General features: G+C 47.1%; 1 protein-coding gene across 11 annotated transcripts in view; it reads left to right on the top strand.

Moving 5' to 3' along the window:
- DEPDC5 (DEP domain containing 5, GATOR1 subcomplex subunit) overlaps positions 1 to 21,256 on the top strand; it is a 96,669-nt gene that overhangs the window by 27,315 nt on the left and 48,098 nt on the right. For all 11 annotated transcript variants that reach the window (XM_040416442.1, XM_040416439.1, XM_040416438.1 and 8 more), the window contains exons 11-20: positions 6,160 to 6,238; positions 7,195 to 7,298; positions 7,417 to 7,491; positions 7,584 to 7,718; positions 17,229 to 17,290; positions 17,431 to 17,504; positions 18,599 to 18,668; positions 18,746 to 18,782; positions 18,958 to 19,078; positions 19,836 to 20,050. In XM_040416442.1, coding sequence (XP_040272376.1) covers positions 6,160 to 6,238; positions 7,195 to 7,298; positions 7,417 to 7,491; positions 7,584 to 7,718; positions 17,229 to 17,290; positions 17,431 to 17,504; positions 18,599 to 18,668; positions 18,746 to 18,782; positions 18,958 to 19,078; positions 19,836 to 20,050 — 972 coding nt within the window. The remainder of the gene's footprint in view (positions 1 to 6,159; positions 6,239 to 7,194; positions 7,299 to 7,416; positions 7,492 to 7,583; positions 7,719 to 17,228; positions 17,291 to 17,430; positions 17,505 to 18,598; positions 18,669 to 18,745; positions 18,783 to 18,957; positions 19,079 to 19,835; positions 20,051 to 21,256) is intronic.

Genomic DNA, 21,256 nt, shown 5'->3' with positions numbered 1-21,256 from the left:
CTGGAAGTCCCCCCTGTTTCCGGTGTAGCTGCCCTTCCCAAGGGGCAGCACACCAATGAAGGTGACATGGCTGGATTTAGGGTGGGCAGAAACTGTTAGTTAAGAATATTACCTTCTCCTTGTTTCCCAGTGAAGACGGGGGAAAAAGGTTTTTACCAAAACCTTGTGGCACCAAACTCACCCTAGTCCCCTCCACCTTCCTCCTAGGCCTGTCGGTGTGTTCCTAGTGGTTGCGTCCCTCCTGGGGTGGCCACTGTCTTTCTCTTCAGGGCATCGGCCACCCCAGGCCTTCCTCGGTCCCCGCTTAAAAACTACTGCTTCTTTCCCGCAATCCGTTCCAGCCGTAAATCCTTCCGGTTGTGCTCACTTCTACGCGAAGCCCTAGCTTTGCTGCCTCCTAGGCTCCACCTTATGGGCTGTTTTGGGGGGGGGGGGGGGTGGGAACTGTGTCTCCCAGGTGTGAGATTCTAACACCCATACTCTCTCCTGCTCCTGTGACCCGCTGAGCTTTGCCCCCATCCCCATGTCTAACCCTTTCCTTGCCTCTTCACTTAATGTGGTTGGGGCTTAAAGCGAACCTGTCACCATGATTTTGCACACAGAGCTGGGGACATGGGCTGCTAGATGGCCACTAGCTCATCTGCAGTACCCAGGTCCCACAGCTCTCCGCGCTTTTATTGTGTTAAAAAAACCTTTTGAGTGATATGCAAATTAGCTGATATGAGTCCTGTAGCCGGAGATGAGTCAAGCGGAAAGGAGCCCAGCACCGCCCCGCGTCCTCCAAATCTCCTCCTTGCCGGCTGACGTCACAGAGCTGGAGCGCCGAAATCTCGCGATGCTCGAGCTGGCGCATGCGCAGTGTCGGCATCATGTTCATTCCCTGTGCTGGCATCAGCACAGGGAACGAACTACGCATGCGCCAGCTCGCGCATCGCGAGATTTCAGCGCTCCAGCTCTGTGACGTCAGCCGGCAAGGAGGAGATTCGGAGGACGCGGGGCGGTGCTGGGCTCCTTGACGCTTGACTCATCTCCGGCTACAGGACTCATATCAGGTAATTTGCATATCACTCAAAAGGTTTTTTTAACACAATAAAAGCGCGAAGAGCTGTGGGACCTGGGTACTGCAGATGTGCTAGTGGCCATCTAGCAGCCCATGTCCCCAGCTCTGTGTGCAAAATCATGGTGACAGGTTCGCTTTAAGGTCAAGTATATAATTATGGAATGGAATTAAATATGTAAATCATAAAAAATCAAGCCTTTGAGCTATCTGGTTCTTTTCCAGACATGCTGACACTCTGCTGTAACCGGCATCAGATAGGTAGCGGCATCCATGGGGTTAATAGAGGGAGGGGGCTCCCTCTCTCAACTATCGGGGCTGCCGCGCTGTGATTGCAGCGTCCCGATGGTTGCCATGGCAACCGGACGCTTTGCAAAAGCGCCCGGTGTTGCCATCTACAGGACATTTGATAATATTGTACTTTGCAATGCAAAAGCATTGCAAAGTATAGTACAGGCATCAGCCCCACTGGATCTTCAAGATCCAAGTGGGACTTGATTAAAAAAAAAGTGAAAATAATAAAAGTAAAAATAAAAAAATTAATAAAAATGTAATTAAAAAAAATAAATTGCCTTTTCCTATAAAAAATGAAAAAGAAAAAAAAACTAGACATATTGGTTATCACCGCGTCCGTAATGACAGTCTTTGTAAATATATCACATGATCGACCGCGTACGATAAACACCATAAAAAATAAAAACTGTCAAAAAAGCCATTTTTGTCACCTTACACCACAAAAAGTGCAACACAGAGCGATCAAAAAGGGCGTATGTCCCACAAAATCGTACCAATAAAACCGTCACCTCATCCCGCAAAAAATGAGACCATACATTAGAAAGTCGCTCAAAAAATAAAAAAACTATAGCTCTTAGAACACGGAGACACTAAAACATCATTTTTTTATTTCAAATATGCCATTATTGTGTTAAAGTGAAATAAAAAAAAAAAAAAAAAAAAAAAGTGTACATATTATGTATTAGCGCGTCCGTAACAACATGCTCGATAAAAATATCACATGACCTAACCCCTCAGGTGAACATCGTAAAAAATAAAAATAAAAACAGTGCCAAAAAGCTATTTTCATAAAAAGTACTGTTCTGGTTCTGGCCAAGCTGCCAGTTCGGTTGATGTACTGCTCCAAATTAATTAATGTACGTGCACGGAGAGATCAAATCTGAGACAACCCACAGCACGGGGTTAAAACAGCATCTCTAGTTTATTTCTGAAAACAACACACAATTCATAGGTTTTACGACAGGGAGAAGTGGGAGGGGGGGGTGAAAGATAGAGTATATCTTTTCTATTGGCTACGAACACTATACTTTCTGTAACCTTGACGGCTCAGAGGAATTCCTCCCCCCTTGCTCGTGGGTGAAACGGTTACTTCTTCTTTCTTTATAACTGCTTGCTTGAGCTGAACGGAAACCTCTTTGTAACTGCTTGCTTGAGCTGAATGGAAACCACAAAGAAACACATGATAAAACACAAAATAAGATTCTAGTTTATAGGTGTTGGCTGAATGCCTGTCCGCCATCTTAGCTAAACATAGTCCTCAACAAGCAAGTATCCATTTTGTATCAATAGTCGATAATAGGACAACACCAAGCGATCAAAAAGGCATATGCCCCCAAAAATAGTAACAATAAATCTGGCACCTTATCCCCTAGTTTCCAAAATAGGGTCACTTTTTGGGAGTTTCTACTGTAGGGGTGCATCAGGGGGGCTTTAAATGGGACATGGCATCTAAAAACCAGTCCAGCAAAATCTGCCTTCCAAAAACCATACAGTGTTCCTTTCCTTCTGCGTCCTGCCGTGTGCCCTTAAACCGCAGAATCAGGGTAATAAATATTGAGTTTTGTTTGGCTGTTAACCCTTGATGTGTTAAAGAAAAAAATTTAATAAAATGGAAAATCAGCCAAAAAAGTGAGATTTTGAAATGTATTCTCCATTTTCCTTTAATTCTTGTGGAACATCTAAAGGGTTAACAAAGTTTGTAAAATCAGTTTTGAGTAACTTGAGGGGTGTAGTTTCTACAATGGGGTCGTTTATGGGGGTATCAACTATGTAAGCCCCACAAAGTGACTTCAGACCTGAACTGGTCCTTAAAAATTGGGTTTTAGAAATTTTCTTAAAAATTTTAAGATTTGCTTCTAAACTTCTAAGCTTTGTAACGTCCTAAAAAAATAAAATGACATTTCCAAAATGATGCCAACATAAAGTATACATATGGGGAATGTTAAGTAATAAATATTTTATGAGGAATCACTTTCTGTTTTAAAAGCAGAGAAATTGAAATTTTGAAAATAGCTAATTTTTCAAACTTTTTGGTAAATTTGGGATTTTTTTATAAATAAAGGTGAAATATATTGACTCAAATTTATGACTATCATGAAGTACAATGTGTCACGAGAAAAAACAATCTCAGAATGGCTTGGATAAATAAAAGTGTTCCAAAGTTATTACCACATAAAGTGACGCATGTCAGTTTTATAAAATCTGACCTGGACACTGGGGCATCAATGACCCTTGGTCATGAAAGGGTTAAAAACAAATTATGAAGCCTGGATCAACCATCCTATTTTGTGTGAAGAAGCTATCAACGGTTAATTCTATGCGGTAGGAAACTGAGCCAGCAGGATACTGGGTTAGGGAGAAATCGGTCTCTATTCTTACCCTCCACAATCTCGTCAGCCCAGAGATGCACCTTGATGGTAGATGCACTCTGTCCGCGTGCCTAGGACTAATCTGTCTTTCGAAAGACCCTATTACATAACGTAGATCCCATATGTCACAGAACCCAACGCGTTTCCCCCTCCAGGTAGAAGGAGGGTTCATCAGGGGACTTGCAATTGTACGGGTCAATATATAGAGAGTACAATCACAATGATATAGAAAACAATAAAATTTAAAATGCTAACACAATGATACATAGGCAGCCAGAACCACGGGTCAAAACAGATACTCCTAAAATACAGAGTCAACGACACAGGATCAACCGGCAGTGTTAGTACTTTAGAACATATTAAACAGAGACGTAGTGCCAGATAATTAAAATAGTCCGGCTAGTAGTTACCAGTAAACGGCAACAGTGTACGAATGTACAATAACTCGATACTAAAGGCCAGGCATTACTTGGAACACAGTGACTGGTGTCGTCTCCTATAAGTGATAAGTATGTAAGACCTTACATACCACTCTGCTCGATGTGGGGAAAAATGCAGATACACACTCAGTCTGCCGGTTGTTTAACCAAAAGAGGGTTCCTGGGGCCAGATGATAGCTCCATTGTGCCTGGGAAAATATTTGATTTAAAAAGGGAATACTATGGGCGTAGACTACGTATTGCACCTCCTGATTTGCTGGCTACCTTGTCAGTCTGCCTAAAACAAACCCACAACCAAAGAGCCAGGTAACCATAGGTTAGGTAGATAATTAAATCCACACCCCTTTCTCACACACCTCCAAACAATAAGCGTTCCAAGCCTCCTTCTCAGATGGAGGGACACCCACGTGACGGCCGTCCCATAAGCGGATGGTTAACAACTGTATGTCCAGGGGGTGTTACCCCCCAAAGGGTTATTGCCTCCCTTAGTTTCACAGAAGCATGGCCCACTCAGCAATCCTCGATGCGGCCCGTGGAGAAGCCCCGCCTGTGCGCTTCAGCATACCAGGCTGTGGAGCGCACGGCCACTTCAAGGCAAGTAGTTGCACACCCTCCAGATTCTATCTGCCTGGCCAGTATCCATATTCATTGGGTTCTCGTATTTCCCCTTTCAGCTATGGAATGCCTGCACTGGTGCTATTTTTTTTCTAGATCACCAGTTTTTTCTGGAACTATCGTGGTGATGGGCCACATAAGACTCCCCTCCTTATACCATCTCTGGTTGCTGTCACCACATTCTCTCCTTTAGATGGAGTTGCTACAGTATGGCGGTAGATCTGACGAGTCTAGACTCTTTTCATGTTTCAGGCATCGGTATTGCTTCTACCTATTTCCAGGGTATTTTTTCTTCAGCTTCTGTTTAGGTCTGCCTGGTCCAGACAGTCTTCTGTGGAGTCTCAGGCACCGTCTCTTGTTATAGTATTTACTATAATCCTCTACGTGCCTCTGCCTACCACATTGCCATTCTCCTCTTACAATCTGTCAGCCGCATAACTGAATGGGATGATTTTGATCCTTGAGGAAACTGTTTTCCCTCCAGGCTACCCCCAATTTTTATGGTTTTTGGGTCTGTTCAACTGATTTCCCCTCATTATGGTTTTGCACCTTCCTTGGTGGGCACTTATCTCTCTTTTGATGAGTGGTTATACTCCATCATTTTCCAATGTTGATGTATCTCTTCCTGGTATTAACACATTTAGTAAGGTTTTTGTCCAGGTCTCGTGCCAAGATTTCTTTATATATTTCTCCGTGTTACCTTAATATGAGACGCCATAGGACCAACAGAATGGGGGAGACGTGCTGGAATATATATATATATAATCTCCTTTACAGTTTAATAAAACACACATTTGTGGTGACTATTCACTGCCCAATTGCCTCTCTATCAGACTGAGAACCATGTATGTCCGGCCTTATGATCACCCTTTGATAGCATTTTCTATTGAAACCCCTTTTAAAATATATTTTGCTTTATGCCAACTATTTCTATTTTGCTTCCTGTTTTCTATTGTCTAGCATTTATGTTACGCCTGTCGTTTAACAATGCTGTGGGTTTTCATACCATCTTTAATGCATTCTTACGAGTTGCCAGATACAGATTTTGTTTTAGGGTCCATTCACACGTCCGTGTGTGTTTTACGGATCCGTGGCTCCGCAAAACACGGACATCGGCTATGTGCGTTACGCATTTTGCGGACCGCACATCGCCGGCACTTAATAGAAAAATGCTTATTCTTGTCCGCAATTGCGGACAAGAATAGGACATGTTCAATTTTTTTCGGGAATGGAAGTGTGGACCCACAATTCCAGATCCGGGCAGCACATCGTGCTGCCCCATAGAAATGAATGGGTCCGCAATTCCGTTCTACAAAATGCGGAACAAAATTGCGGACGTGTGAATGGACCCCGAGTCTCATGTTTTTATTTTTTTATTTTTTAGATGAATTTCCAGAAGCCCATCGCAGTAATGCCACCATTTTACAAGATCACATGGGCAGATTCTATGAAGACTTCTACAAGTATTTAAATCCATATTAAATCATTCTAGTGATATCATTGGGTTTAATGCTAGACCCTGTGTTCCCCCTACCCCCAACTGCAAGACTGTGGGTTTAAGTTCAGTGGAACAGCAGTTGAGCATGCGTGCATCTGCTAAGTTGGCTGTCTTTGGCTCCCTCTCTGACTTTGAATGAAACATCAGTGTGCATGCTCAACTTCTTGCTTCATTCAACTCATCCAGGCCACAGCTGGGGGGGGACATAGAGCCCCCATTCCAGCGTTCTGATCCCCACCAATCCAGCAATTAACCCCTATCCAGTGCATTAAGATAAGTTGTAATTAGCAAAATTGCCCTTTAATGTTGTAATTGACTTCATTAACTGTGTCTGCTTTATTGCCCACTCTACTCCCTGGGCAAGTGGTATAAAGTAATTGATTGGACATCAAACGTCTTTTAGGATACTATCTTTCATATGAGACTGCTACTATGTAGCGCCTATTCATTGTGACAAGAGCCTTATAGAAAGTTTTGGAAAAACACCTTAAAGGGGTTTCTCAGGATTTGGTCCCTTTCAAAGTAAGCCCCCTAACATGTTGTACCTAATAAAAGAATCATACTCTCCTGCTTCCCACCTCTTCAGTGCTAAACTGTGGTTTGATTCGTTTGGGCTGGGGTATGGACAAGATCACTTGTGCCACTGCAGCCCAATGACTGGCCTCAGTGGTGATGTATCCCCCTAGTGGCACGTGACACCAGCAATGATGTGCTGCTTGGGGGGCACATTACCGCTGAGGCCAATCATTTGTTGCCGCAATACATGTGACCACATATGTACCCTCACCTGAAGTAACCAAGCAAGGGACCAGAAGATTGCTGAATGGAGCTGGGGGACACATTGTGAACATAGATTACTTTTAGTTCACCATTTATAAGGTCGCTATAGTTGGATATAACCTCTGTTGCCTTTTATCTCAGGGTGGTGGTACAGAATGAAAGGCGAGAAGAATGGACTTCACTGCTAGTAACCGTTAAGAAGCTTTTCATCCAGTACCCTGTGCTGGTGCGACTGGAAAATGCAGGTAGCTGATTGTATAGATGCAATGATACAATTGTAGATATAATGTGGTCTGAAACCTTTATTATATCATCAAACAGTATTGTCATTTTTAGCTGATTATTTTCTTTTTGTGTTTTCAGAATCCTTTCCTCCAGGATACAACTCAACATCTGACCAAGGAAACTATCTTGAAGCCATTAATCTGTCCTTCAATGGTAATTATGCTTTCTTTTACAGCAAAACCATAAAAGTGTTGTATACTTTATTTTGACATGTGACTATTTCCTATTTACTCTTCATTTCTCAGTGTTTGACAAGCATTATATAAACCGAAACTTTGACCGGACAGGGCAGATGTCAGTTGTCATCACTCCTGGTGTTGGGGTATTTCAGGTTGACCGTTCTCTCATGATTCTTACGAAGCAGCGCATGATTGATAATGGTAAGATGGCAAATACAGTGATTCGTGGAGAGATACGTATCTGGTTGTAGCATAAGTTGTGTTTGAACATTTTCCGGAGCTGAAATTGAATATAGACACATGGTAAAAGTCAGCAGCAATAACAATCTTTTAGGTTTTTCAAATTACAATGTTCTGTCTATCAAATATAAAGTGCATTTGTCCTGAATTGTTTTTTGTAAAAAAGAAAAAAAAAAAAAAAAAAAGACAAATGAAACAGTTGAAGAAGTGGTAGAAGAGCCCGAGGTAGAAATCATGGCATTTGAGAAGAGGTTAAAAATAAAATAATGACTTCTTAATCTACCCAAATGCTACTAACCTGCCATCATTCTGGAACGACCTTAAAGATCTAACTGTCACAGATCTATTATCCCGTACCACATCCTCAGAAGACAGCGATACGCTATGCTCTCAACTTTTAAAACGGGCCAACTTCTTAGACACACTCAAAAATACACTCTAAATATGCAACAACGTCTGAGGATACATGGTTTGAGAAACTTGCACTTGGCCAATCACTTCCTAAGCATGCCATTTCCCTCTTATATAAAAGTTTGCAATCATTGCAGAGAAAACCAGCATACATCTCACAATGGGAGAAAGATCTTGGACTCTCCTTTACAAAAGCAGAAATTGACCAAATACACCTCAGATCACACGGGTTCTCTCAATGGGTAAGATTACAAGAACACTCATACAAAACCTTAACCAGATGGTATAACGGCCCGAGTAAACTGCAAAGAATGGGGCTGAGTGAGACGAACACATGCTGGAGATGTTCCCAGGCAGAAGGCACTCTAGGTCACATATTTTGGTATTGCCCAAAAATTACCAACTTTTGGACCCAGATAGAAACGAAAATCAACCAAATATGTGGTTCCTCGTTTCGGCTCTCTCCTGTCTCAGTACTATTTTGGAAACCGTCTGAGGGATGGACCCCTAAAGCCTTCGACCTTGATACTTGGCTAGTTCAAGCCGCTAGATCCCTCATCCCGTTACATTGGCTGGAGCCTAACCCCCCAACTATGGCTCAATGGCAGACGAAAGTAGACCAGCTCTACCTGATGGAAGAGCTGAGCAGTTGGGCTAACAGATCTCACTCTAACTTCTCACGACTATGGAGACCTTGGAGCACCTACAAGGACTCTCTTGCTATAGGGCCTACATAGAGAAATTACTCTCTACTGTGAAAGTTCTCTCTCATTATGCAAACATAATAAAGCCTTTGACGTACTTACTCACTTATAAACTAATTGACACTCAAAAATCCTCTCACGCAATCGATAACTTTTTACCAATCACCCATTCTCTCTGCAGCACTACCCTTATGTTAGTAGCCATTCAACCGTAGACAAAACCATGAGCAATACCCGCCAGACATGAACTGTCTCATGTCAGTGATACAACGCCATGCCCCATCGTGGGCGAAGATCTTCCCCGGGAACAGCCTCCGAGCAACTTCCTGATCAGTAATAATTTATGATACCACATCATTGTTTCCTTATGACTGTGTAGCAATTGTGTTATTGTTTTTTTTTTTTTTTTTTTTTTTTTTTCACATTAAGTTTGACAACTTTGCTCCCACCAATTCAAGATAATGATACGTACTATCTGTATTAGATGATTACGATTTATTAAGTAATGTAATCACTTATTCACAAGCCCAGAGCTTGTTAGCATCTGCTTTGTACGTGTTGTAACCGCTTATCTCACACCGGAAGAGTGTTTACCTACACTTGTAAAATCTCTCATGTTCTTCTTTGTTGAACGTGATATATCAATAGAAAGATATTTGATAAAAAAAAAAAAAAAAAATGACTAGTAAGAAAGCAATGGTAGAGATGCAGTAAAAATGAGGGGGTGAGTATTGCCAAATAAGAAGTGGTAGGTGAGAGGCTTAAGCTGGCCATACAGATTATACTTTTGTCGGCCAAACCCGCCGAGAACAGCAGGTTTGGCTGACTGGCTAATGTGTGTGGGGAGCTGTCAGGAGACAAGGATTGGGCGAAATGAATATTTTTGCCCAATCCTTTTGTTCTCTGGGGAGATAAGCCACCGCCAGAACTGTCTGGCAGCAGCTTTCTCGGCGCTTCCCATAGCATACTCGGACACGTTCGGTCAAGCCAATCTCGTGTGTGTATGAGGAATCTAGGAGGGAAAGATAGCTGTCGGCTGAACGATTGTTCGGCCAACAGCTATTGAATGTGTATAGCCAATTTAAGGTGCCGCTCACACTGTTTTTCACCGCCAAATTTTGGCGTGAACAGCCGTGAGGAAAGCCCGCCGGCGGCCGCGTCCTCTTGCCTCCCGTTCTTTGCAATGGGAGGCAGCAGTTTAACGGGAGTCTGTCACCTACCTGACCAGTTTTAAACAGATCACATTGTTCAGTGGGGCACAAAGACATGACACAGATGTTACCTGTGTTTAGTTTTTCAGATGCTTCAAATCTCCGTTTTCTCGCCCAGTTTCCTTGGGGGACACAGAAGACCTTGGGTATAGCTCATCTCCATAGGAGGCGTGACACTAAGTGAAAGCTGTTAAGCCCCTCCTCCACAGCTATACCCTCAGCCTGGAGAGAGAGACTGCCAGTTTTTTGCTTAGTGTCCAAGGAGGCAAGACACTCCCTGCTCTGCAGGGCTGTATTCTCCTTGTTTAAATTTTAGATTTTTACTTTTTTATTTTCTTTTTGTTCCAGATCATCAGGGATAACAGAGACGCACTAGACCTCTCTGTTCTCCCGGGGTTGAGCTGCGCCAGTGTCGGTCACCCGCACTGCTGCCTCCCCCACAGAAGGCAAGGTGGACCAGGGCAGCCTAGCTCCCCTGCATCCCGCCAGCCCAAGGGTCGCCCGCACGCCAAGTCCCTCTTCCAGCGTCCTGCCACTACGGTGCCAGTAGCTGAAGGGGCGACCCTGCTGGAATGGACCGAGGGTGAAGACGGCTGTGGTAAGAGAGAGGCTTCTCCAGCCCTACGTCCCCCACCCCCCACCCTGGTCTCCTGCGTGCCTGACTGGGCCCTGCTGGATCTATGCTGGCACCTGCAGAGCGGCAATCTCCTTCTGCCTTACCCCCCCCCCCCCCCCCCCCCCCTGCCTGGCTCCCATAGACATGCAGCCAGTGGCTGTCTCCACAGCCAGCTACAGAAGCGGCAACATAGTTTATTTCTACCACAGGCACCCGGTCTCTGGGTCCCCCCCCATCTCCTACCGGAGTGTTGCTCAAGGCCTGAGGCTCCTGACGGCTGTGGAGTGAGGCCTCGCCTCCGGCCGACATTGGTACTCTGGTGCGACCGGGCGCCGCAAAAAATCTTAGCCCAGGCTCCGCGGCCTGCTAGGCCGCCATTCCGGGTCCCTGACTCTTCCGGCCGGCAGGGTGGGCTCCCGCGGCCGGCAAGCCGCCATTCCGAGCCCCTGACTCTTCCGGCCGGCGGGGTGGGCTCCCGCGGCCGGCAAGCCGCCATTCCGGGCCCCTGACTCTTCCGGCCGGCGGGGTGGGCTCCCGCGGCCGGCAAGCCGCTATTCCGGGCCCCTGACTCTTCCGGCCGGCGGGGTGGGCTCCCGCGGCCGGCAAGCCGCCATTCCGGCCGGCGGGGTGGGCTCCCGCGGCCGGCTTTGGGCTTGACTTCAGCAGGCCCCGGCCGACCGTCGGTGCCGGTCGGTGGGGCTCCGCAAATTGTGGCCCAGGCTTCGCGGCCTGCTGGGCCGCAATTCCGACCGGCCCGCGGGGTGGGCACCCGCGGCCGGTTTGATGCGCCACTCCGCCTCAGGTTCCGGCGGTACATACCGGGCGCCGCAAATTTAGACCACGGCCTGCTAGGCCGCAAAATTCCAGCCTCTGGTGGAGGGGGCGGGAACTTCTCCAGGCGCGAATTTTTCCCGCCGGGAGGTTCCTCCGCCCCCAGGGGATCGCAGCGCCGCCCTCCAGGCCGGATCCATGTTAACCCTTTTGGGTACAGGCCGGCTCCCAATGGGCCTGTATGGCTGGCCCCCCCCTTTTTTCCTGACTATCTGTGCCCCTATATGGTGGCCCCCTTTAGCCTCAGAGAGGCTGTGTTTTTAATAAAAAATATATATATATAATATATATATATATATAATAACAGATTTCTATTGGACTGCGCAGGACGCTGCAGCCTCATCAGTAGTGCTGCATGTCTGCATGCCCTCTTTCCACAGGCGGCATAGTGTTGCGCTCCCAACCTGCGTCGGTGCTAGGGCATTTCCCCTTTTAGGCAGTTTTCCTGCCCTCTTCCAGGATACGGCGCTGGCCAAGTGCATGCGGCCCTTCCGTAGGCAGCATTCATCATCTCTCCAGTTATGGTGCCTGCCATGTGCATCCCCCCCCTCCTAGGCGGGATACTGCACTCTCCCTGGCTGCCGGCTGGCCATGTGCATGACCCCCTTTTAGGCGGAATGCTGCACTCTCTATGGATTTGCTGCCGGCCATGTGCGTGACCCCCTTCTCTAAGCGGAACGCTGCACTCTCACTGGATTCACTGCCGGCCATGTGCGTGACCCCCTTCCATGGGCGGAACGCAGTGCTCTCACTGGATTCGCTGTCGGCCATGTGCGTGACCCCCTTCTTAGGCGGAACGCTACACTCTCACTGGATCTGTTGCCGACCGTGTGCATGACCCCCCTTTTTAGGCGGAATACTGCACTCTCACCGGATTCGGTACTGGCTATGTGCACGACCCCCTTCCATAGGCGGAACGCTGCACTCTCTGTGATGTGCTATGATGAACTTATGTACTATGTTACTATGCTGCACTCTCACTGGTTCCGCTGCCGGCCATAGGCATGATTCAGGCAGCATACATACATCCCTCTGTCTGTGGTTGTTTTCTCGCAGGTACGTTGCTGGCCATGTGTAAGTACCCCATACATGGCGGGGTGCTTGCACTCTCGCAGGATCCGCTGTCGGCCATATGCATGACCCCTATTCCGTGGGCGGTGTACGCACTCTCGCTGGATTCGCTGCCTGCCATGGGCATGCCTTCCTTCCTCAGGTGACATACACACATTCTCACTTACTGTGTTTGTCTCTCACCAGTACGTTGCTGGCCATGTGTATGACTCCCATACATGGCGGGTGCACGCACTCTCCCTGGATGAGATGCTGGCCATGTGCATTACCCCCCCTTTTTTCTGGGCGGCATGCTACACTCTCACCGGATACCTTGCTGGCCATGAGCATGGCCCTCTAACATGGGTGGAACGCTTGCACTCCCATTGGATACGGTGCTGGCCTTGTGCGTGACCACCCCTTGTTCCATGGGCAGAATTTGGCACGCTCATGAGATTCACGGCTGTCCTTGTATGGCTGTGCTGGACTTGTACATGTCCCCCTTCATTGGCAGAGTAGTAGCACTCTCGCTAAATCAGTGTTGGGTGTATTATTGCACACTCACTTAATGCTAGGATAACCCTGTGCATGTTCCCCTTTCACTAGGTGGACCTCCTGCGTTCCTGCTGGATTATAGGGTATGTCCTGCTTCTCTGAAGTAGGTACGGCCTTAGGCATCACTCCCTTTTGGGACCGGCCTTTGCACTCTTGCAGACTGCAGTTTGCCAGATACAATTTCCCCCCTTTCGGGGCGGACTGCTTGCGTTCCATCGCATGCTATACTAGGCTTGTGCATAACTCCCTTTCAGGTTGCACTTTGCAACTCCGTACATGCTGTGGCACTCTGTGGCGAGCCCCCTTTTTCGCTGAATTAACCTTTTTGCAGTGAGCGAACGTTCTTGTGCGTTGTTTGGGCCGTTTATGCCTTCTCCTCCTGTAGGTGGGTTGGCCTTCTCACTGCTTACGGGCTGCTCGTACGTATGCCTCACCTGCTTCCTGCGGCATACTTTTGTTTTCTTGGGATACGATGCTGGCCGCAGCCTTGCACTCGTCTCTAAGGAGTTCATTCTGTCCACCTGACCCGGACGGGCTCTACTTGCTCTCTGCTGCACGGAGCTGGGTGGTACTCATTCATTTAGTTGGCCCTTCATCCCAGGGAGTGTTCGTGGTTCCTAGATGCGTGCCCATTCGTCCTTCCGCGGTATTGCTTCCCTGCGTTAGTGGTCACATGGTCGGGAGTGCTGTTGTCTGGAGCGCCCCTCGAATTCTTCGTTGGCTCTGGCAGGACTGCGGTTCCCTTGCCTGCTGCAATTTCCTCCTTCGGATGTAGTGTGGTATGAGTCCTTCCTCTTGGCGCCTCTACGCTTCAGTCTGATCTGCTACCAGGTGCGGGCCGCTTTTCTCGGGAAGGTCACCCAAATTCTCTTGGGTGCTCGATTACCCAGGTCCGGAGGACCTCCACCTTGGGTTCTTCAGGGTATTCGCCTTCTGCGAGGCGGTGAACCGGGCATCTCACAGTGTAGCAGGGTTCTGCTTTTGAGCTGTCCTATGGCTTCCCTGTTGCCCACTCCTCCTTTCGATTGGAGGGTGTTATGCCGGCCTCTGTCTCGACTACCTTATCTCGCCGGCTCTGTTTGGCTCCCGCTCGGTACAGATCACTCCGATGTGGCTTCTGTCCCGCCAGACTTCAGAGGCTGTTCCTTCACTGTCCTCCCCTCTGGGGAGAGCATGGTTGTTCATGTGGATGGTTCCGGTGTTCCTTTTGGCCTCGTACTGTCTCCCTTGTCCACACTGGCTGTATTAGCTGTGCCTATTTACCGAGTCTACCGCGTTCTGTCCTCCCGCTGAGTGCAGATTGCGTGGTACATTCTAAGTCAATGGTCCTGCTGTAGACTTACCTTCTCGGTAACTTGGGGGGACTACCTTTCGGTCCAGATTGTCCTTTGATCTCCCACACCGGGACTGTAGAACATGGCTACATCAGCATGGACTTTAGCCTGTCTTGTCCTGGCATCTGGCGGATGCTGGGCGGGCCCTTTGGTTCCTTTCAGTCTGTCCTTCTACTCCCCCGCTAGGGTGGATACGGGACAACGTTGCCCGGGGGCCGACGGGACCAGTGTTGTCGACTTCTGCCCGTGTTACTAGTCTGCGCCTGATCACATTAGTTTTTTTTTTTCTCGCCCGCTTGCCAGGCGACTCCAGCGGGTTTGCTACTGTCCGCTCCTGGCTGTATTTCGTCCAGGATCTGTCGTAAGACTTATGGTTCTTTTGTCTGGGGTTCTGTGGGAAGCTGTGCATTCCCCACTCTGACCTTTTCTCTCCCCATGGTTCTGTCTTTTTTCCAGTCCGGCCTGGACCTGGGACTGGGATTCCTTTACTTGAGGTGTCAAGTGTCAGCGCTGTTCTTCCTCTTCCAGCGTTCCCCGGCCCTCTGGGCCTGTCAAGACCTTCTTACTCGAAATGGCTCTTTGGTTCCTCTGTACTGTCCTTCGGTATCGCCCTGGGAACTTCATACTGAGCTCTCGGTGCTCCAATCTTGTCCTTGGAGCCGTTACAGAAGTTCTCTCTACCCCGTCTGTCCTGTACGGTTGTGTTTCCGTATCAGTCGTGTCTCTGACTGGTGCCTGAATGGCCCCTTTTTGTTCTGAGCCTTATGTCTTTTCCCAGGACAGGGCTGTTCTACATCCCGTTCCTTCCTTCTGAAGGTGGTGTTTGCCTTTCGCTTCAACACTTCACCGATTTGGACGACGTTTGGGCCTTGCCGGTTTTACTTGGAGATCTCCGACTCTTGTCGACGTTTGGTCTCTTGGGTTTCCTGGAGGTCCGCGCTTAGAGTTGACGGACTCCAGGGTGGTTTTCCTCCGCCTTATCAGATTGGCTATTGCTGAGGTTACCGCACCGAGGGCAGGATTCTGCCTTTGCTGTCACCGTTCATTTCACCAGAGCGATCGGTGCCTCCTGGGCCGGAGACATTGGGCTTCGGCCATGCATTTGAGCAGGGCGGCCACAGGTCTTCCGTGCACGCTTTACAGAGTTCTACAGGGTGCATACTCTGGCTTCGGCGTATGCTGCCTTGGTCCGCCTGGGTCTGCAGGCGGCGGTTCCTTGATGCCTTCGGGTGCTTCGCCTTGGAGCTGTGGTCCCTCCCCTTTTGGACTGCTTTTGAACGTCCCAAGGTCTTCTGTGTCCCCCAAGGAAACTGGGCGAGAAAACGAGATTTTTGTATAACTTACCAGTAAAATCTCTTTCTCGCTCTTTCCTTGGGGGACACAGCACCCACCCATTCATTGTTTTTCTCTACACGGTTTCCGAGTTTGTGTTACCCGTTGGGTAGTTGGCTTGTTGGTTCCTTGTTGGACTTTGCCTTTTCTCACTGCTTGGACACGCAACTGGCAGTCTCTCTCTCCAGGCTGAGGGTATAGCTGTGGAGGAGGGGCTTAACAGCTTTCACTTAGTGTCACGCCTCCTATGGAGATGAGCTATACCCAAGGTCTTCTGTGTCCCCCAAGGAAAGAGCGAGAAAGAGATTTTACTGGTAAGTTATACAAAAATCTCGTTTTTATCATATGCTAATGAGCCTTCGCAAGTGCCCAGGGGCGGAGAGTTTTCTGAAAGTGCCCAAGTTCCCCTTCCTCATTCGTGCCTAACTCCACCCCTCAGTAAGCTCAGGCCAGCCCTGTGGCTCTGTGACATCATATTTCCCTATAGGGCGTTCGCACATCACTGCCGGTCCAGTTATTGGCGTGAAATCAGCGCATGCGCACTGCATATCTCTGTGCCTCTGCCCGCAGTGGGTAGAAAACTGTGCATGCCCGGGCCTGGCAGCGATGCGCGAACGGCCTATAGGGAAATATGATGTCACAGAGCCACAGGGCTGGCCTGTGCTTACTGAGGGGCGGAGTTAGGAGTGAGGCGGGGGAACTTGGGCCCTTTCAGAAAACTCTCCGCCCCTGGGCACTTGCGACGGCTCATTAGCATATGATAACTACTTTTTTGGGAGATTTGAGGCATCTGAAAAACTAAACACAGGTAACATCTGTGTCGTGTCTTTGTACCCCACTGAACAATGTGATCTGTTTAAAACTGGTCCGGTGGGTTTCAGACTCCCTTTGAAGCTGCTGCCACGCCAAGAACAGTCATGTCCCTTCTTGGCGCAGCCCTGCTTTAAGCCACCACGATTCTCAGTGCTGCCTCCAACTGAAATGAATAGGAGGAAGAAACCACTTTTTAAAAAAACACACGGCTGTCGCTGAAATTTCGGTGCGGGTGTTCGTGTCCCAAGATTACACGGCAAACAGTCCCTTAGAAATATTGTAGGGTTCAGAAACCTCCTGCACTCCAGCTGTTGTGAAACTACAACTGTCAGCATGGTTTCTACCCAGACAGGCAGGTGTGTTTACTGGGAGTTGAAGTTTCACAGCAGCTGGAGTGCTAGAGATTGCTGAATGTGAATATCTATCCATATTGAGGCTGCATAGGCAATCCATGGGCCCAAAAACTTTGTATATTAATAAAGATTTTTCTTATGAATTTTCAAGTTCTTTCAAAGTTAGCAAACAGTCAGAAAATGGACTAAATGAATATGTATGGAAGATTAAAAATATATTTTTGTTGCCTGTCATTTACCTCAAATTGTATATCATTCTAGGGATTGGTGTAGACCTAGTGTGTATGGGAGAACAGCCGCTCCACGCTGTGCCACTCTTCAAGGTAATATTCTGGACACAGCGTCACTCTTGTCTGTGTAATGTGTCCAGTAAAGGTCAGCAGAGGCACTGGTCCTGGAGAATAAACGCAGACTTGTCTTTTCTGGCTTTGGATGAACGTGTAACATGCATTTTATATTTCAGTTGCACAATAAGAGTAGTTCCGGAGACTCGCGCCTTGTGGATGACTATAACATCCCACACTGGATCAATCACAGGTGAGCACATAAGGCTGGATTCACATCACGTTTTCAGCCTTACTTCAAAGGTATACGCTGTGTGGACACCTGAAGGCTGCAACATATCCCGGGATACATCACCCAGACATACTTTTCTCCTCTCCACAGGGGGATTTAGAGTTGGAAGGCTTAAAGGGCATCTGTCAGTAGATTTGTACCTATGACACTGGCCGACCTGTTAGATGTGCACTTGGCAGCTGAAGACATCTGTGTTGGTCCCATGTTCATATGTGCCTGCATTGCTGAGAAACATGAGGTTTTAATATATGCAAATGAGTCTCTAGGAGCAACGGGGGCCATGCCATTACACATACAGACTCTGCTTTCTCTGCAACTGCTGCGCCCTTTGCTCTTTGATGGACTTAAGGAGAAGTCAGGGCCAGGCCTGATCATGGTTACACTGCCTGGTCCTTTCAATCAAAGTGCAGACTTCACGGCAGTTGCAGAGAGAGCTGAGCCTCTAGGTGTAATGACAACGCCCGCATTGCTCCTAGAGGCTCATTTGCATATATCAATACTTCATTTTTCCCAGCAATGCTGACCTATAAGAACATGGAACCAACATAGATGCCTTCAGCCGCCAAGTGCACATGTAACAGGTCAGCCAGTGTCATAGGTACAAATCTGCTGACGGATGTGTTCTAATAACTCTCTCTGACAAGAGCCGAGCAATTATAAGTTTGTGTGTGCGGGTGGACAGGGCGGCCCTTAGTACTCCCGCTGCATTCTGTCGCCTATAGTCTACTATAGACTCTTCAAACTGATCTTTTTTTCAGGACCACGCAGGACGGAATAGCGCAGTCTGCTATGCTATGCTATTACATGCTGGTTTTTTTTTGCAGTATACTGACGTATACCAGCCAGACTCATGGCAGAAGGATACTCTTTGTGCCCCTGTCTGACTAATGGAGCCTTATGCACACATTTAGTGTCTACGTCTAGAAGTTTTCTTTTTTTTTTGGGGGGGGGGGGAGACATGATGTGAATAGTCCCTAAGAGAAAGAGATTATATGGCGTCACATCAGATCATCTGCTAAAACTGGGACATTTTCTGACCTTGTTTTTCTTCTCAGCTTCTACTCATCGCAGAGTCAACCCTTGAATAACACCTTTACCCCACGCATCAAGCTGGCAGCTCGTAAGGTAACTGGAAAGGGCATATCATAAGCTTTAGGTGTTGTAGGTATTTCTTTCATGAATTTTGTGTCCTTTTCTTTTAGGTGGTCAGTGAGAAGGGGCGGACTGGAAGAGAGTCATGTATGTTTTACATATATTTCTGTTTGTCTTTCTCCTACACATTTACACGTGTCCCTTTATTAACGAGTTACTTAATTTTGCTGTAAGAATTCCAGATTCTGTTTATTTCAGATTGAAGTCTACCGTGTGCAGTTTTTGTTTCCTTCTTATTTATCATGTACTCTTCTTTTTCAAGCACTTGGAAGCCCCAAAGAGACGGATAATGCCCTGCCCATACAAGTGGACTATGATGCCTATGATTCTATGGTGTTTCGTTTGCCTGGTCCCTCTAGAGCACAGCGCACTACAACCTTCAGGTGACCAGAAGACTGTAACTCTTAAGGCTAGGTTCACACCAGAGCGTTTTACAGCGCTGTAAAACGCTCAACAGGCAAAAACCAATGTTTCCCTATGGGCATGGTTCTCACCTGAGCGTTTTACAGCGCGTACGAACGCGCTGTAAAACGCCCTACGCCCCAAGAAGTACAGGAGCTTCTTTGGGGCGTATTGTCGCGCGTATTGTGGCAGTTTTTCATTGGATGCCTCTGTGGTTAATCACACAAACGCGCGTACTACGCGCGTTTCCAAAATACAAAGACGCCCCAAAATACGCCTCAAAAACGCCCGGTAAAAACGCCTGTAAAAAGCGCTTATCGAATACGCTCAGGTGTGAACCCAGCCTAAATATCAATTAGGGCCTGTTCATCCGGGGGAAGTTTGGTGCAGATACCGCTCCAAAATTCTGACGGCAGCTGTTTGGTGACTGCCTCCTATTTTTTTTTATGGGAGGCTGAGCTTCAGTTCCAAGGCCGGTGGTTTTAAGCCACGACCATGCCAAGCAGGGACATGCAGCGGTTTCTGCCACAGGGTATGCGGTGGATTTTGACTGCTCCGTGTGAATGTACCCTTCTAAAGAAACCTCAATAATTTTATGATTTTAGTATGTGACATTTTACAAGGCGTGTTATGTACATGTCATCCTTTATCTAGTGTTGCTTTATTAGTCAAATCTATATTTTCATTTTATGATGATTTATGCAAGTGTCCATTACTAGACCATTTTTTTCCGCACAGGCCTGTGAGGGAGGCTCAGACACGGAAAAGTTCTTGTTCTTATGATACTTCCTGTAGCCCATCACAGCAGAGTCGTCCATTTCCATCTGAAGAGGGACGGAGTCAAACATCAGATGAAAGTTCTCTAGGCAAAATCTCCAACATACTGCTCATTCCTCGGCCACATCTCCATCAGTATGAGGCCAGTAGCTCTCTGGGCTATACTAGTAATAGAGGTATGAATGTCCATTCATATTATGAAAAATCTGTAGTGGATTTTGCATCAAATTTTGTGGTGAAACCTGTATAGGGAGTTAATATTGCTCACACGTATTACTACTGGCAGATGTGTTTTGTCCTTGCTTACACTCCTGAGCTTCTGCAACATTGTCATAGTTACATTCTCCCATAAACCTCGTCAGCCCACTCATTCTGACTCACTGCATGTGATTTAAGCACTTAGGAGATGGTCTGTTTCAGCATTTTATGATGGCATCATATTAGGCCCATAAAGCCACCAAGAATGGTACAAAACTAAATCATTTTTATTTTTCGATTTCATTTAGGCCAACATTTTTGTTTTTTATTGATGTTGTCTTTTGTTGAAGGACAGGTAAGGCTACTTTCACACTAGCGTTTTTTGCGGATCCGTCATGGATCTGCAAAAACGCTTCCGTTACAATCATACAACCGCATGCATCCGTCATGAACGGATCTGATTGTATTATGTCTTCTATAGCCGTGACGGATCCATCTTGAACACCACTGAAAGTCAATGGGGGACGGATCCGTTTTCTGTTGTGCCAGATTGTGTCGGAGAAAATGGATCCTTCCCAATTGACTTGCGTTGTGTGCCAGGAAAACGATGCAAGCAGTGTTATGGTGTCCGCCTCCAGAGCGGAATGGAGACTGATCGGAGGCAAACTGATGCATTCTGAGCGGATCCTTTTCCATTCAGAAAGCATTAGGGCAAAACTGATCCGTTTTGGACCGCTTGTGAGAGCCCTGAACGGATCTCGCAAACGGAAAGCCAAAACGCCAGTGTGAAAGTAGCCTTAGGCTCTCTTTATATTTAAAATTGGAGAAAATATCATGAATTTTTTAGGCAAAAAGTAATTGTGTAATCCTTCCATGGATAGTGATGTCAAATATGTACATTGTGTAACAATCTGTGACCCCTTTCTAAAGGGAATGCGTCGCCTACAATTTTTTCTGCCAGTTAAAACCAGATATTGACATGTATCTTTTTTTTCTAATTTGTTTTTATTTTCTGATTTGTAGATTTTTTTTCTTTTCATTCTATACTACCGAAAAATAAGAAAATGCGACTGAGCTGAGAGTGACAAAGTATAAACTGCTAGTGGTGCTTGGTCAATGATCACACAACCAGGGTGGTGCACCCTTTTATTTTGGGTACTGCAGCAGAATTTATGTTGAGGCAG

Source organism: Bufo bufo, chromosome 2, assembly GCF_905171765.1.
Source record: "Bufo bufo chromosome 2, aBufBuf1.1, whole genome shotgun sequence".
Lineage (NCBI taxonomy): Eukaryota > Metazoa > Chordata > Amphibia > Anura > Bufonidae > Bufo > Bufo bufo.
The sequence above is the reverse complement of the archived record's forward strand: the minus strand, read 5'-3'. Positions and strand labels throughout refer to the sequence as shown.